The 12,797-nt window shown below is 47.7% G+C and overlaps 1 protein-coding gene across 1 annotated transcript; it reads left to right on the top strand.

The window, feature by feature from the left end:
- Window positions 1–923: 923 nt before the first annotated feature.
- LOC137833979 (uncharacterized) lies at window positions 924–2,981 on the top strand. The gene has a single exon (XM_068642048.1). The coding sequence runs from the start codon at window positions 924–926 to the stop codon at window positions 2,979–2,981; it is 2,058 nt and encodes a 685-aa protein (XP_068498149.1).
- Window positions 2,982–12,797: the final 9,816 nt, after the last annotated feature.

Here is a 12,797-nt window from a genome sequence, read left to right as displayed (position 1 = left end):
AATGATCAGATTTAATATAGGTCATATTTCTTTCTAACTTGGTATAATATACTTTACTGACTTTTCAACCTTTAAGCGATCCTACTTTAACACATATATATTAATGAATTTAAAATTATTACTTTGGTAAAGTTGTATTTTATAGTAAGAATGGATGAAGAAGGGATAAAAGAAGAAAAAAAAAAAGGAAAGTCACTGAACACATGACAGAAAAAATATACAATTATTTTAGAAGGTGATTAATAATATTTATGAAATTGACTTGAGGAGATGCAGAAGAAACAAGTCCATAGTCCACTTTGAGTTTAACCTTTCAGAAAGGTACATGCGCTTTCCTCCTTGCTCTTTGTGCAGGCTAAGTCTCAACTTTTATCCTTCTTTCTTTTCTTTCCGGGGGTACGATGACAAACGAAAAGGGAGAAAAAGGGTGTTTGTCTTTTATCTTATCTTTTGCAGCATCAAATTTTTACTTTTGGCTCACAAAAAATTAATAATGGGATTATTCTAAAGTGCTACTATGTGGTTTATGTAGTCATTCCTTTTAACCTATTTCTGTTATTTTTTTTTATTTGCTTGTTTGTCCAACAATTGTTATAGTAGTTAGTGTTGCTCAAATCTTGAAAATCTGTTTGCATGATAAATATGTTCTTTATAGAATGGTTAAGAAATTTATAGAGACAATAATCGATCCAAATCAATTTGCAAATTGGTTTGGATCTAATTTTATATTCAAGCATCCAGATCTGTTTTCAAGGGTACTGATTGCTTGTATGATCCAAGTACTTACAAAATTAAATTTTTGTTTGTATGATAATAAAATGTACCAAAAGCTAGTTTGGTAAATGTAGGTTTCAGTTAACTATTTCATGTAGTTAATGCATTTATATAAGGAATTTTTTGTTATGGTGTTTTGTTTTGTAGTCATGCCCATTGATAAAAGTTGGATTTCTAAACCACGAAACACCATTGAATATGCAAATGGTTTGAATGAATTTTTGGAATTTGCATTTGGACATGCTAATGGTGTTGTCATAAAGTGTCCGTGTTCAAAGTGTGGTTTCAAAAGATGGCAAACAAGGGATGTAGTTCAAGAACACTTAACATGTAGCACTTTTCCTCTAAACTACCAAACTTGGTATATGCACGGTGAAAGACTAAGTGGAAATGAGTCTGTGACTGTTACAAGTGCGCATGTCATTGAAGATTTCATAGAATCTCGTAATCCAATGGAAGACATGTTGAATGATGCATTTGGGTTTGTGGGGCATGACGATGATCACATTAATGAAGGTACTCAAGATGATGGTGCACAAGATGATATCCTGCATGGTGAAGGAAATACAAACTTTGATGAGTTGTTGAAGGACAATAACGAACCATTATATGAAGGTTGTACCAAGTATTCAAATTTATCATTCATTTTGAAGTTGTATCATATAAAATGCATGTGTAGAATGAGTGATAAAGCAATGACCATGATTCTAGACTTGCTAAAGGACGCATTTCAACATGCTAAGTTTCCTAACTCATTTTCTGAGGCCAAGAATGTGATTAACAAACTTGGTCTTAATTATGTCAAAATACCAGCTTGTCCAAAATATTGCATGCTATATTGGGGTGAAGAGAATGAAAGCTTAGAAGAATGTAAACGGTGCAAAACGTCTAAGTGGAAAGATAAAGATAAGAAACAATATGCAAAAATCTTGCGTTACTTTCCATTAAAGTCAAGATTGCAACGATTGTTTATGAGTTCTAAGACAACTGAATCTATGACATGGCATGCATCAAAGGATAACCAGGATGGGTTGATGAGGCATCCTAGAGATTCTGAGGCTTGGAAAGCATTTGATCTATTACATCCAGAATTTGCAAATGATCCTCGAAATGTACGGCTGGGCTTAGCTAGTGATGCCTTCAACCTTTTCGGAACCATGAGTACAAGTTATAGTATATGGCCAGTAGTCCTCATCCCATACAAACGTCCTCTTTGGGAGTGTGTGAAGCAAACCTCTTTCATCCTATCCATGATAATTCCTGGAAAACAAATGACTGGAAACTACATTGATGTATACTTACAACCACTCATAAAAGAATTAAAGGAGCTCTGGTTTGATGGAGTGCAAACATTTGATTATTCTAAAAAAGAAATGTTTACACTGCGAGCAGCTTTGTTGTGGACAATTAGTGACTTCCCTGGCCTAGGCAATTTATCTGGATGGAACACGCACACTGGTCTTGCTTGCCCAACTTGTAACTTTGACACTGAGTCTTCTTTGTTGTATAGGGGCAAATATAGCTTTATGGGACACCGTCGATTTTTACATAAAGACCACAAATTCATACTGAGTCGTTCTCTTTTTGACGGAAGAACTGAACTAAGGGAAGCACCAGAAGATTTGTCAGGGTCAGACATATTTGAACAAGTTCATGGTGTCAATGTTACATTTGGAACACCATTAGAACCTATCCATACAAGTAAAAGGGGTCGGGGAAAGAATGTTGTTGAAGTTGTTGGAGTAGAACAATGGAAAAAGAGAAGTATATTTTTCGACCTTCCTTATTGGGAGACGAACTTGTTACGCCATTGTCTAGATGTCATGCATATTGAGAAAAATGTTTGTGACAATGTTTTGTATACGTTACTCAATGACCCTAAGAAATCAAAAGATAATTTAAATGCCCGAAAGGTACTTAAAGAAATGGGTATAAGGAAGGAACTTTGGCCGGATGAAAGAGGAAGATTTCGGCCAAGTTTGTTTTCATTGTCAAAAGCAAAGAAAAAAACGTTTTTACAAACACTGAAAGATATCAAAAGGCCAGATGGATACTCAAGTAATATTTCAAGGTGTATTGATTTGAAAGCTGGAAAGATTTTTGGCCTCAAGAGTCACGATTGTCATATTCTTATGGAACATTTACTACCCATTTCCATACGTAATGTTTTACCAAACAATGTGACTGCAGTGGTAGTAGAACTATGATCATTTTTTCGACAATTATGTGGCAAAAGTTTAAGTCAAACCGAACTTGATAAACTTCAGTTCCGTATCATTGAAACTCTTTGCCACATGGAAATGTTGTTCCCTCCTACCTTTTTTACAATTATGGTGCACTTAACTTGTCACTTAGTTGGTGAGGCCAAACTTGGAGGCTCAGTTCATTATCGTTTGATGTATCCTATAGAAAGGTAAATGTTTTTGGCACACATAGAGTTTGAATTTTTTTAAGCTTCATGTTTGATTCTCCTAATTGCAAAATTATTTTATAGGTATTTGGGACATTTAAAATCATATGTTCGAAACAAGGCACAACCTGAAGGTTCCATTGCAGAAGGATACCTAGTTGAAGAGGTTCTGATCTTTAGCTCTGAATATATGGAAGGGGTTGAGACAAGAAGTAATAGACCTTCACCTGTGGCTGATTCTTGTAATACAGATATGCCACAATTGAGTACTATTTTCCCACCAATTGGTAGAGTAGTAAGTGTCTCTTCAACTTTTGAGTTGTCAACCATGCAAAGAACTCAAGCACATCGATATGTGTTATTTAATTGCCCTTCTTCCGTCCGGTTGACCGGGACGTCTTCGTGCGCGACCTCAACCGTCAGCTAGGGACTCCTTCCCACTGGTTACCTGTGGATTCCTGCAAAAGAGAGGACAAAGAGGCGCCCTAGCGGCCGTTTGCACTCCGACGCTCAAGTCAGCCAGCAAGAAACACCAATACTGTTCACCTACGTCTCTGAGCACCGCGTATGGCACTCTGAAGGTGATAAAAAGAAATGTGTATATGTGTGTGTGTTTTCTCCCTCAGGCAAAGATTTTTCCCCAGTTCCTTGTACGTAGCCTCAAGCACGAGCAAGCAACCAGAGAGTTCTCTGGTAAATTTGCCAAAAGTTCCAACAACCTTCTTTCCAACATTCTCTGCACTATTTAAACTGCCCAAGCATTTAAAGCGCCTTAAAGCGCTTTTAATCACAAAACGTAACGCACTTAATTAACGCGCCTAATTAGAAAACAGAGCGCATTTAAGACGTTGAAACGCTTGGGAGCTGTTATAGTACCTGAATGTTCGAAACAGAAACTGTATTGAATGACTTTAATTACCTGGTACCTGACTGGAGGGTGTTTCTATTCTGACATGGCTGTCGTACACGTGGAGGGCCTCACGACGCCATGACCCCATCTGGGGCGTTTCTACGTGTGAGTCCTCCTGCTTGGGAGGGCTACTGTGCTAGGGGTGACTTTTTGGGTGCCAACTCATGCCCCCAAGTATCTAGTCACTTACTTTGAGAGCGTATCTGCCTTCCTCTTGCACCCTGCGCCCTGCTACCCTGGGCGTGACCTTCCTCTTGAGTCGTATCTGTCCCAAAGGCGTCTCGGGGGCGGCAGGAGTACTTCACGAGTCAGGCTGCCCTACACTGGTGCTATTACTATGGCCTTGAAGCCACCTTTTCCTTTCTCTTTATCACTGCCCCGGGTTATCGGGACCTGAGGCCTCCCCACGGCGTTGCTCCCTCCATGGTCTTTCCTACCCATGGGTATCGGGGAACCACACTGTGATCGCCTTGCTTTAGTACTGTTTGAGCTGGCGACGCCCTGGTTGGGCGACGCCATCACCTAGGCGACGCCTTATCCTGGCGACGCTTCCTCTTGGCGATGCTGGCACTTGGCGTCTCTCCACCTAGGCGACGCCTTGCGTTGACTTTGACCTTGACTTAGTCAACGCCCGGATACGGGACGGTACACAAGCCCCCCAGTCTTAAGCCGAAGACTTGTCTTCAACGCAAAGACTAAAGCCTCGCCCACGTCGTCCACGTGCCATCTTGATGACATGTCATTCCCTGCTGACTCAACAATTCTCAAATTGTTGACGTGACGCTCTCTGAACCCTAGGAGCGCTCTTACTGACTGATTGGACCTCCTCTGAAATGGTGATAATAACACCTTTTGGGGCTACCCTTGATCGCGTGCCACGTGGCCCATCGCGCGGCCAGCCTCCAGAGACCCTTGCGTTTCCCTTGGGCAATTGATCGTTTGACACGTGGCACGATCCCACGGCTCTTAGTTAGCGCCTCTTGGGTTACGAAATGTAACATTTAAGTTATCTCCAAACCCCGCGCTCACCCCACTGTTACATTCATTCCCTCTGTATCCTCGCATTGTTCGTCTTCTTCAAACCCCTTTTCTCCGCGATTGCTGTTCTTCCCTTCCTGTGCTCTTCTTCCATCTTCCCTTCGATAGCAAAGGTATGATTTTCGAACACTCACGACCCTTCCCTTTCGTCGCATTGTATGATTTATTGAACTGCCTGGGACTGTTGTTATTCATGCATTACTGCGTTCCTCCACTTCTCCTTCCTTCTCTGGGTTTTCTCGCGTGGGTGATGTTTCCTGGGGTTCACTCCCCTTCCTGCCATGGCTACACTTGCTAAACCCTTTTTCCTCTCTTCTTTCTCCAGCTATTTATTTAGACCATGACGTGCACGAACACGGAGCCTGATTCCTCCCCAAAGACCCCCAAGTCCAACTACAAAGCCTTCTACCCATGGGCCCCCGACGAGCTCCTGAGCGAATGTACCAGCCTGACTTCCTTCCAGGACCTGGAAGCTCATCGTGGGGATCCCCATTTGTACAACTTTAACGCTTTCTGCCGTACACACGACGCCCACATATCCGTCCGTCCCGGCAGGCCTGGGGAACCTGTCTGTTTGGATGACAGACCTAGAAAGGGGAAACCCTTCTTCTTCATGTACCAGACCATGTTCAAACGCGTAGGAGTGCGTCTCCCATTCACCCCCTTCGAACGGGAACTCCTCACTGAAATCAATACCGCCCCCGCCCAACTCCATCCCAACAGCTGGGCATTCGTGAGGGGTTTTCAAATTCTTTGCGAACACCTGGGTATCCTCCCTTCCGTAGACGTCTTCCTGCATTTCTTTGAGGTGAAAAAGCAGGGGAAAAGCTTCTGGGTAAGCTTTTCTGGGATCGCGGGCAGGATCCTCCTCTCCCTCTTCCAAAATTCTTACAAGAACTGGAAGGGAAGTTCTTTAGGGTATGCAGCGCCAAGCACGACCCCACAGCCTTGGATGGCTTCCCCCTTCACTGGACGGAGTGCCCTAAACTGCTCAGGGCCAAAACCTTGGAAGAGCTATCTCCCGCCGACAGGGAGGTAAGCAAAGCCTTGGCTGGGTTGGGGATCGTTTTTGATACCTTGAAGCTTGTTGCTAGCGAGTACAATGCTCACGCCCTGACCACCTACTTTGGTAAGGGGACTCTCCCCTCATCCTTCTTGTTGTGAACACCCCGCTACCGGATGTTGTTCCCCAAGACTATTCTACTCGTTTTATATTGTGCCATGTTACTTGCATCTCACGCCTCTGTGTGTATTGTAAATTTGCATATCTGCTTTGGTCCTAATTTCTGCTGCTTGATCTGTTTTGATGTAGGATAGGTGATGGACGCTTCTAAAAGGATGATGCTGGCGAGAGCAATGAAGGAGGCTCGTGCCGCCAAGGCGAGTGCCTCCTCCGTTCCTGCTGCTGCTCCAATCCCCCACCAACTCTGTCACCGCCCCCTCCGGTCACTGCCGAAGCTCCCTTAAGCTCATCTCCGTCACCTCCACATAGCCCCGAGGCGCTTCCAACTCCCAGCTCTCCTCCGCCCATCACCGCCGTTCCCCTAGCCGCGACCTCGTCACCGGCTCCAACCCCCCTTGAAAAAGGGAAACGGGTCTTGGAGATTCTATCAGATGATGAGGACTCTGAAGGCGTGGCTCCCTTCAAGAGGAGAAAATCTGCGCGGGTTCCTCTTCTGGTAGAGGCGTCGCCCCAGGGAGGGAACTCCTTCATGGACAACCCCCCAAGTGCGACCTCACTTCCACCCACAACACTCCAAGAGGAAGGGGGCGAAGGCGCCGAATCTGCCCCGCCTCCGCCACCGGCAGAAGTCATTGCTTCCCCTACTCCCGTCGCTACCGCCCCCGATTTCATCGCCATGCCTCCTCCAATCATGCATCTGATGAGGGGCTTCAGTGGCGGAACTATGCCAGAGGGTATCGACAGGAAGGAAGGCATGCCTTTCTACTTGGGGGCCTTCTTGGCGGTGGCCCTTGAATGGCGCTCCCAGGCCAGAAACGCGGTCCTGCAAGCTCAAACTCTCCAGGCCTTGGAAACAAAGGCGACTACTCTGGAGGAGGAAATGAGGACCCTGGGACGCCAGAACGAAGCTTACCAAACCTCTCTGAAGCAAACGCAAGAGTCCAAAGCAGAAGCTGAGAGGCAACTGGCAGAGGCATTGGAGCTCCAGGCTGGCTTTTATACTCGGGAAGTCACCCTCCAAGTTCAGGTAAAGGGCCTTCAGGAATTGGTCAAAGCTGATGCAGAAGTTCAAAATGACCTGAAAGACCGTTGCTGTGAGCAGGCTGATAAGATGGAGCGGATGGAGGGGGAAATGGCCACCCAAGCCAAGGCTATGGGCCTTCTCCAAGCTGACTACGACAAACTACAGGCCGAGGTCAGTCGGCTTCGCGTGGAAAAGGAGGCTTTGGAGAAGCAGGTAGCCTCGGGGGACGCCGCCATCGAGGAGCTAGAGAAAGAAAAAAAGGCCCTCATCCAGGAGATGGCGGGTACTTTCGAGGAGGGGTTCCGAGAAGCTTTGGCTCAAGCAGTCTGCACGAATCCGGGGGTTGACATTTCCAGTTGCGATCCCACTCACCACATTGTTGATGGAAAGGTCGTGCCCTTGGAAATAGATGACTGAGCCGCCACCCCCCGATCATCAGCCCATTTCTTTACACTTGTTTTAAGTTTCTCTGACAAATTTGTAATTCTTTGAATCATCTGCACTCTTGACACCACTCTGGATCTTTGTTACAATTACTTTCATGTCCTCGCTGTATAGAATTCTGCCCGTGCGACTTTATTCTCATCCTTTGCCTTCGCGCGCTTCGATTATTTTATTTGTGTTTTGCCTGTTTCTTTCACTTCGTTGGACGGCCTTGTATGCCCGGGAAAGGTCACGTGCCAACCCTCACGCCCATGGAGAGGCTCACCTAGTGACGTCATATCGTCCACGGGGTGTCTCTAACACCGAAACAGTTCTTTCCTTGATCCTTAGCACCCGGCGCCCACGCCTAAGGAGAGGCCTGCTACAGCAGCGCCGTATCGTCCCCGGGTGTCTAAAACGTCGAGTGCCTTGGGGGGGGTCGTTCCCTCTATGGTCTTTCCTTCCCATAGGTATCGGGGAACACCCCGCCAGCGATTCGCCGGCGTTTGGCGGTCTTATCTCCCTCCACGGTCTTTCCTACCCGTGGGTATCGGGGAGGCGACACCAGCAACTAACTCTGCCCCCTTCAATCTCGTCTCCCTCCACAGTCTTCCCTACCTGTGGGTATCGAGGAGGCGACCCTGTTGATATTTGGGTTGGCAACGCCCGCGACGTCTCACGCTGGTGTCGCCCTTCACGTCCTTCCGGGCGACGCCTCGGGCGTTACCTTTACTTCGACATTGACTTTGATTCTTGCCTTGGTCGACGCTTGATGACAGCGAAGAGCTCAAGGTTTTGTCCGTGCCATCCACGTGGCGCTTCTTGTATGGCTGACAGGACGTTCTGTCATTCGACTTGATCCACGCGGCGCTGCTTGTATGGATGATGGGACATTCAGTCATTCCACTGAGTTCTGACTCCTGCTGTGCCCCAGACCCACTTTCGACGGCGCATCGTACCACTGGATACTCTGTTGATACGACGCTCTCTGATTTTAACCAGCGGTGCCAGGGTCATCTTTTCATCTTCTGCCACGTGGATCAATCGTGCGGTGCATCAATTCGCGTCGTTTGGCACTCTAACGCTTTATTTAACTCTTCAAACTCTGAAACTATCCTCATCATTTTCTCACTCTTCATAACCTACTTACGTTCTTTCTTCTTGCACCCTTCCTTCTTGCACCCTTCCTTTTCTCACGAAGGGTTGTTCTAGCATTCGCTTCCCTCGCTCAGCTCTTGCATTTCTGGCAGTCCCTACACTCTTGACAATCCCTGATCTTGTTAAAGAATGTCTTCTCACGCTGCTTCCTCCAGGGTCAATCCCAAGGACTTGTACCCTTGGGCTTCGAGTGAACTTCTTGACGAGTGTTCATGCTTACTCGCTACCAGGGCCATAAGGGAGCACAAAGGGGATTCGTGTTCCTATGACCATCGGGCCTTCGCGAGGAGGCATGACGACGACATCGCTGTGCTCCCTTGCACTCTAGGGGAACCAGTATGTGGAGACGAACGGGCCAACGAAGGGGTCCCTTTCTTTTACTTTTACCAGGTGGTGTTCAAGACCATCGGAGTGCGCTTACCCTTTTCCTGGTTCGAGAAGGAACTGCTGACGGAGATCAACGTTGCTCCGGCCCAGTTATATCCCAACAGCTGGGCCTTTGTCAAGGCCTTCGACATTCTCTTCGGGTTTCTGGGCTGTGCACCCTCGGTTGACCTCTTTCTTCACTTCTTCGAGGTGAAGAGGCAGAGACACAACCTCTGGGTAACTCTCAGTAATGTACCCGGGAGAGTTCTCTTCACACCCTTCCAAAGCTCGTTCACCGGGTGGAAAGGCCGGTTCTTCAAGATCTGCCGTACTGACCTTGTTCCCGACGCTCTGGATGGGTTTCCACTGTATTGGGTGAGAGAGGAGAGGGCCCTCAAAACCAAACCCTTCAAGAAGCTGGCTCCAAGTGATCAAATAGCTTGCCGGATTCTTGCTGAGGCGGGAGGTTTTGACTCTGCCACTCTGATCATCCTGGAGTTCAACGCTGGGACTCTCGAAAAGTACATATGTAAGAACCACTGCCTTAGAAACCTCGGCCTTCATTGCTTTCTAACTGTGTATGTCTTGCTTCATGGTGTCTCTGACACGTTTATCTCCCTTGGTGCAGGTTCGAAAATAAACCAAGAAAGGAGGACACGACTTACTCGAGCTCTGCGGGCTGGGAAAGGGGCTTCGCCTTCCTCCAGTGCTGATTCTGATGATCACTGAGAAATGGCTTGTTCGTGTTTTTGCATGATCTGTAGCGTTTGCTCCTTTTGTGCTACTCCCATTGTATTGAACATTGCTTGTAACAACAACTTTTCTATATCATACTCGATTTTTTGCAACGCCACTTTACTTTGCATATGCTTCGCGTACCGCACGCTTTTTCTTTCGTCCTGTTCTCCCAACGGTGTATGCCTTCATCTGGGCGACGCCTTCACATGGGCGACGCCTTTATCTAGGTGACGCCACCCCGTGGCTGCCTTTGCTTTAGCACTGTTTGAACTGCCGACGCCCTGGTTTGGCGACGCCATAACCTAGGCGACGCCCTGGTTTGGCGACGCCATGACCTAGGCGACGCCTTCTTTCTTGGCGACGCATCACATTACTTCAAACGGAGAAAGATAAAGGCTGAAAACCACGGCACTTCTTTTTCTCAAACTGGTTTTACCTTTTATTAGGGTGACCTCATTAAAAAACCCCCGAGAGGGAAAAAGAGCGTCCCCTTCAACTAAATTGTTACATACTACTTACATAAGTCAACTGAAATAAAATTTTAAGTTGGCTGCATTCCAACTGCGCGAGATAGGACCTCCATCTAAAGTCTCCAGGTTGTACGAACCGTTGCCCTTAGCTTCAGTAACTCTGAAGGGTCCGGTCCACTTGGGAGACAGCTTATTCTCCAACTCGTATGGGTGAGCTTTCCACATCACTAGGTCGCCAACCTGAAACCGTCGCGGCTTTACCTTAGAGCTATATTGTCGCTCTACTCTTCTCTTCATCGCTTCAGCTTTTATTCTAGCTTCTTCCCTGGCCTCGTCTAACAGATCCAGGTTTACCCGCCTCTCTTCATTGGATTCCTCCACCACAAAGTTTTGAAAACGTGGTGAGCTTTCATGTATTTCTACTGGAATCATCGCGTCTGACCCGTAAACCAAACTGAAAGGCGTCTCCATAGTAGAGGATTGGGGCGTGGTGTGATATGCCCATACGATCCTTGGTACCTCTTCCGCCCACGCCCCTTTGGCTTTCTCTAACCTTCTTTTTAACCCCCTCAGCAGAACTCTGTTTGCCGACTCCACTTGTCTATTGGTCTAGGGGTGTTCAACCGATGCGAACACTTGTTTGATTCCTACTTCAGCACACAGGTTTCTCAACTGCTGACTGGCAAACTGGGTCCCGTTATCAGATATCAGGCGCCTAGGTACGCCAAAACGGCACACAATATTCTTCCACACGAAATGTTGTACCTTGTGCGCAGTGATCTGTGCAACGGGCTCTGCCTCTATCCATTTGGTGAAGTATTCGATGGCGACGATCAAATACTTCATCTGCCTGATCGCCAGTGGGAAGGGGCCCAAGATGTCGATTCCCCATGTATGGAAAGGCCACGGGCTGTATATGGATCGCAATTCTTCTGGCGGTGCCTTGTGCCAGTCGGCGTGCTTTTGGCATTGCCTACACCGCTGGGCGTGCCGTGCGCAGTCCTCTTTCACTGTTGGCCAGAAGAAACCTGCGCGTATTACTTTGGAGGCTAATGATCTCCCCCCTACGTGGCTCCCGCAGATGCCTTCGTGTAGCTCCGCCATTATCCTGGTGCACTCATCGCCACTGACGCATGTTAGGATAGGGTGAGTGAAACCGTGCCTGAACAGCACCCCATCCACCAAAGTATATCTTGCGGCATTTCTTTTGACTTTTTTACCCTCTTCAGGGTCCACTGGAAGAGCCCCATCCGCCAGGTATCGCTTATAGGGCGTCATCCAGGTGTCTCCCTTGGACAAAACGCATACCTGCATCTGCTCTTCCTCAGGCACGCCCGCGTACATGCTGATGCGGGGCGCCCTCTGCGTATCTTGGGTCAAAGAGCAATGACTCCTCGGCCTTCCCCTTGATGTATAAATCTGGAGGACATCCACCCTGTTGTCTTCCACGAATCTACGCGGAGCTTTGAGAGTCTCCTAGATCACTGTCCTCTGTCTACCCCCCTTGCCTGAGCTGGCCAGCTTTGCAAGCAGGTCAGCTCTGGCATTCTGCTCCCTCGGGACATGTATCAGCTCAAGAGCGTTGAACGCTCCCTTCAACAGCTGGACGTATTTCAAATACGCCGCCATCTGCGGGTCCTTCGCCTGGAACTCACCCGCACCTGCCCCGTGATCAGTTGGGAGTCGCTCTTCACCAGGGGTTCTGTGCGCCCATCTCCTTGGCCAGGAGCATTCCTGCTATCAAGGCTTCATATTCTGCCTGATTGTTACTTGCCTTGAAGGCGAAGCGCAGGGCCTGCTCGATCAGTATGCCGTCGGGTCCCTCCAAGACTATTCCCGCTCCGCTCCCTTGTTGGTTGGAAGAGCCATCAACCGAGAGCAGCCACTGCGAGCCCACTTCCACCTCTCGCTCACCTCCGGGCGAAAGTTCCGCTATAAAATCTGCATACACCTGCCCTTTGATGGACCCTCTGGGCTCAGACTGGATGTCGAATTCTGTTAGTTCCACCGCCCAGCGCACCATTCTTCCCGCCACATCAGGCTTCTGCAGCACCTTCTGTATAGGGAGGTTTGTCATCACCACCACTGTAAAGCTGTGGAAATAATGACGGAGCCTCCTGGCGGAGAACACTACCGCTAGCGCCGCCTTTTCCAGCGCTTGATACCTCGTCTCAGCCCCCTGTAATGCCTTGCTTACAAAATAGATGGGCTTCTGACTCTGGTCCTGCTCCTGGACCAACACAGAACTAATGGCTCGCTCTGTTACAGTAAAATATAACCGGAGGGGCACGCCCGCTACCGGT

Source organism: Phaseolus vulgaris, chromosome 5, assembly GCF_000499845.2.
Source record: "Phaseolus vulgaris cultivar G19833 chromosome 5, P. vulgaris v2.0, whole genome shotgun sequence".
NCBI classification, from domain to species: Eukaryota; Viridiplantae; Streptophyta; class Magnoliopsida; order Fabales; family Fabaceae; genus Phaseolus; species Phaseolus vulgaris.
The sequence above is the reverse complement of the archived record's forward strand: the minus strand, read 5'-3'. Positions and strand labels throughout refer to the sequence as shown.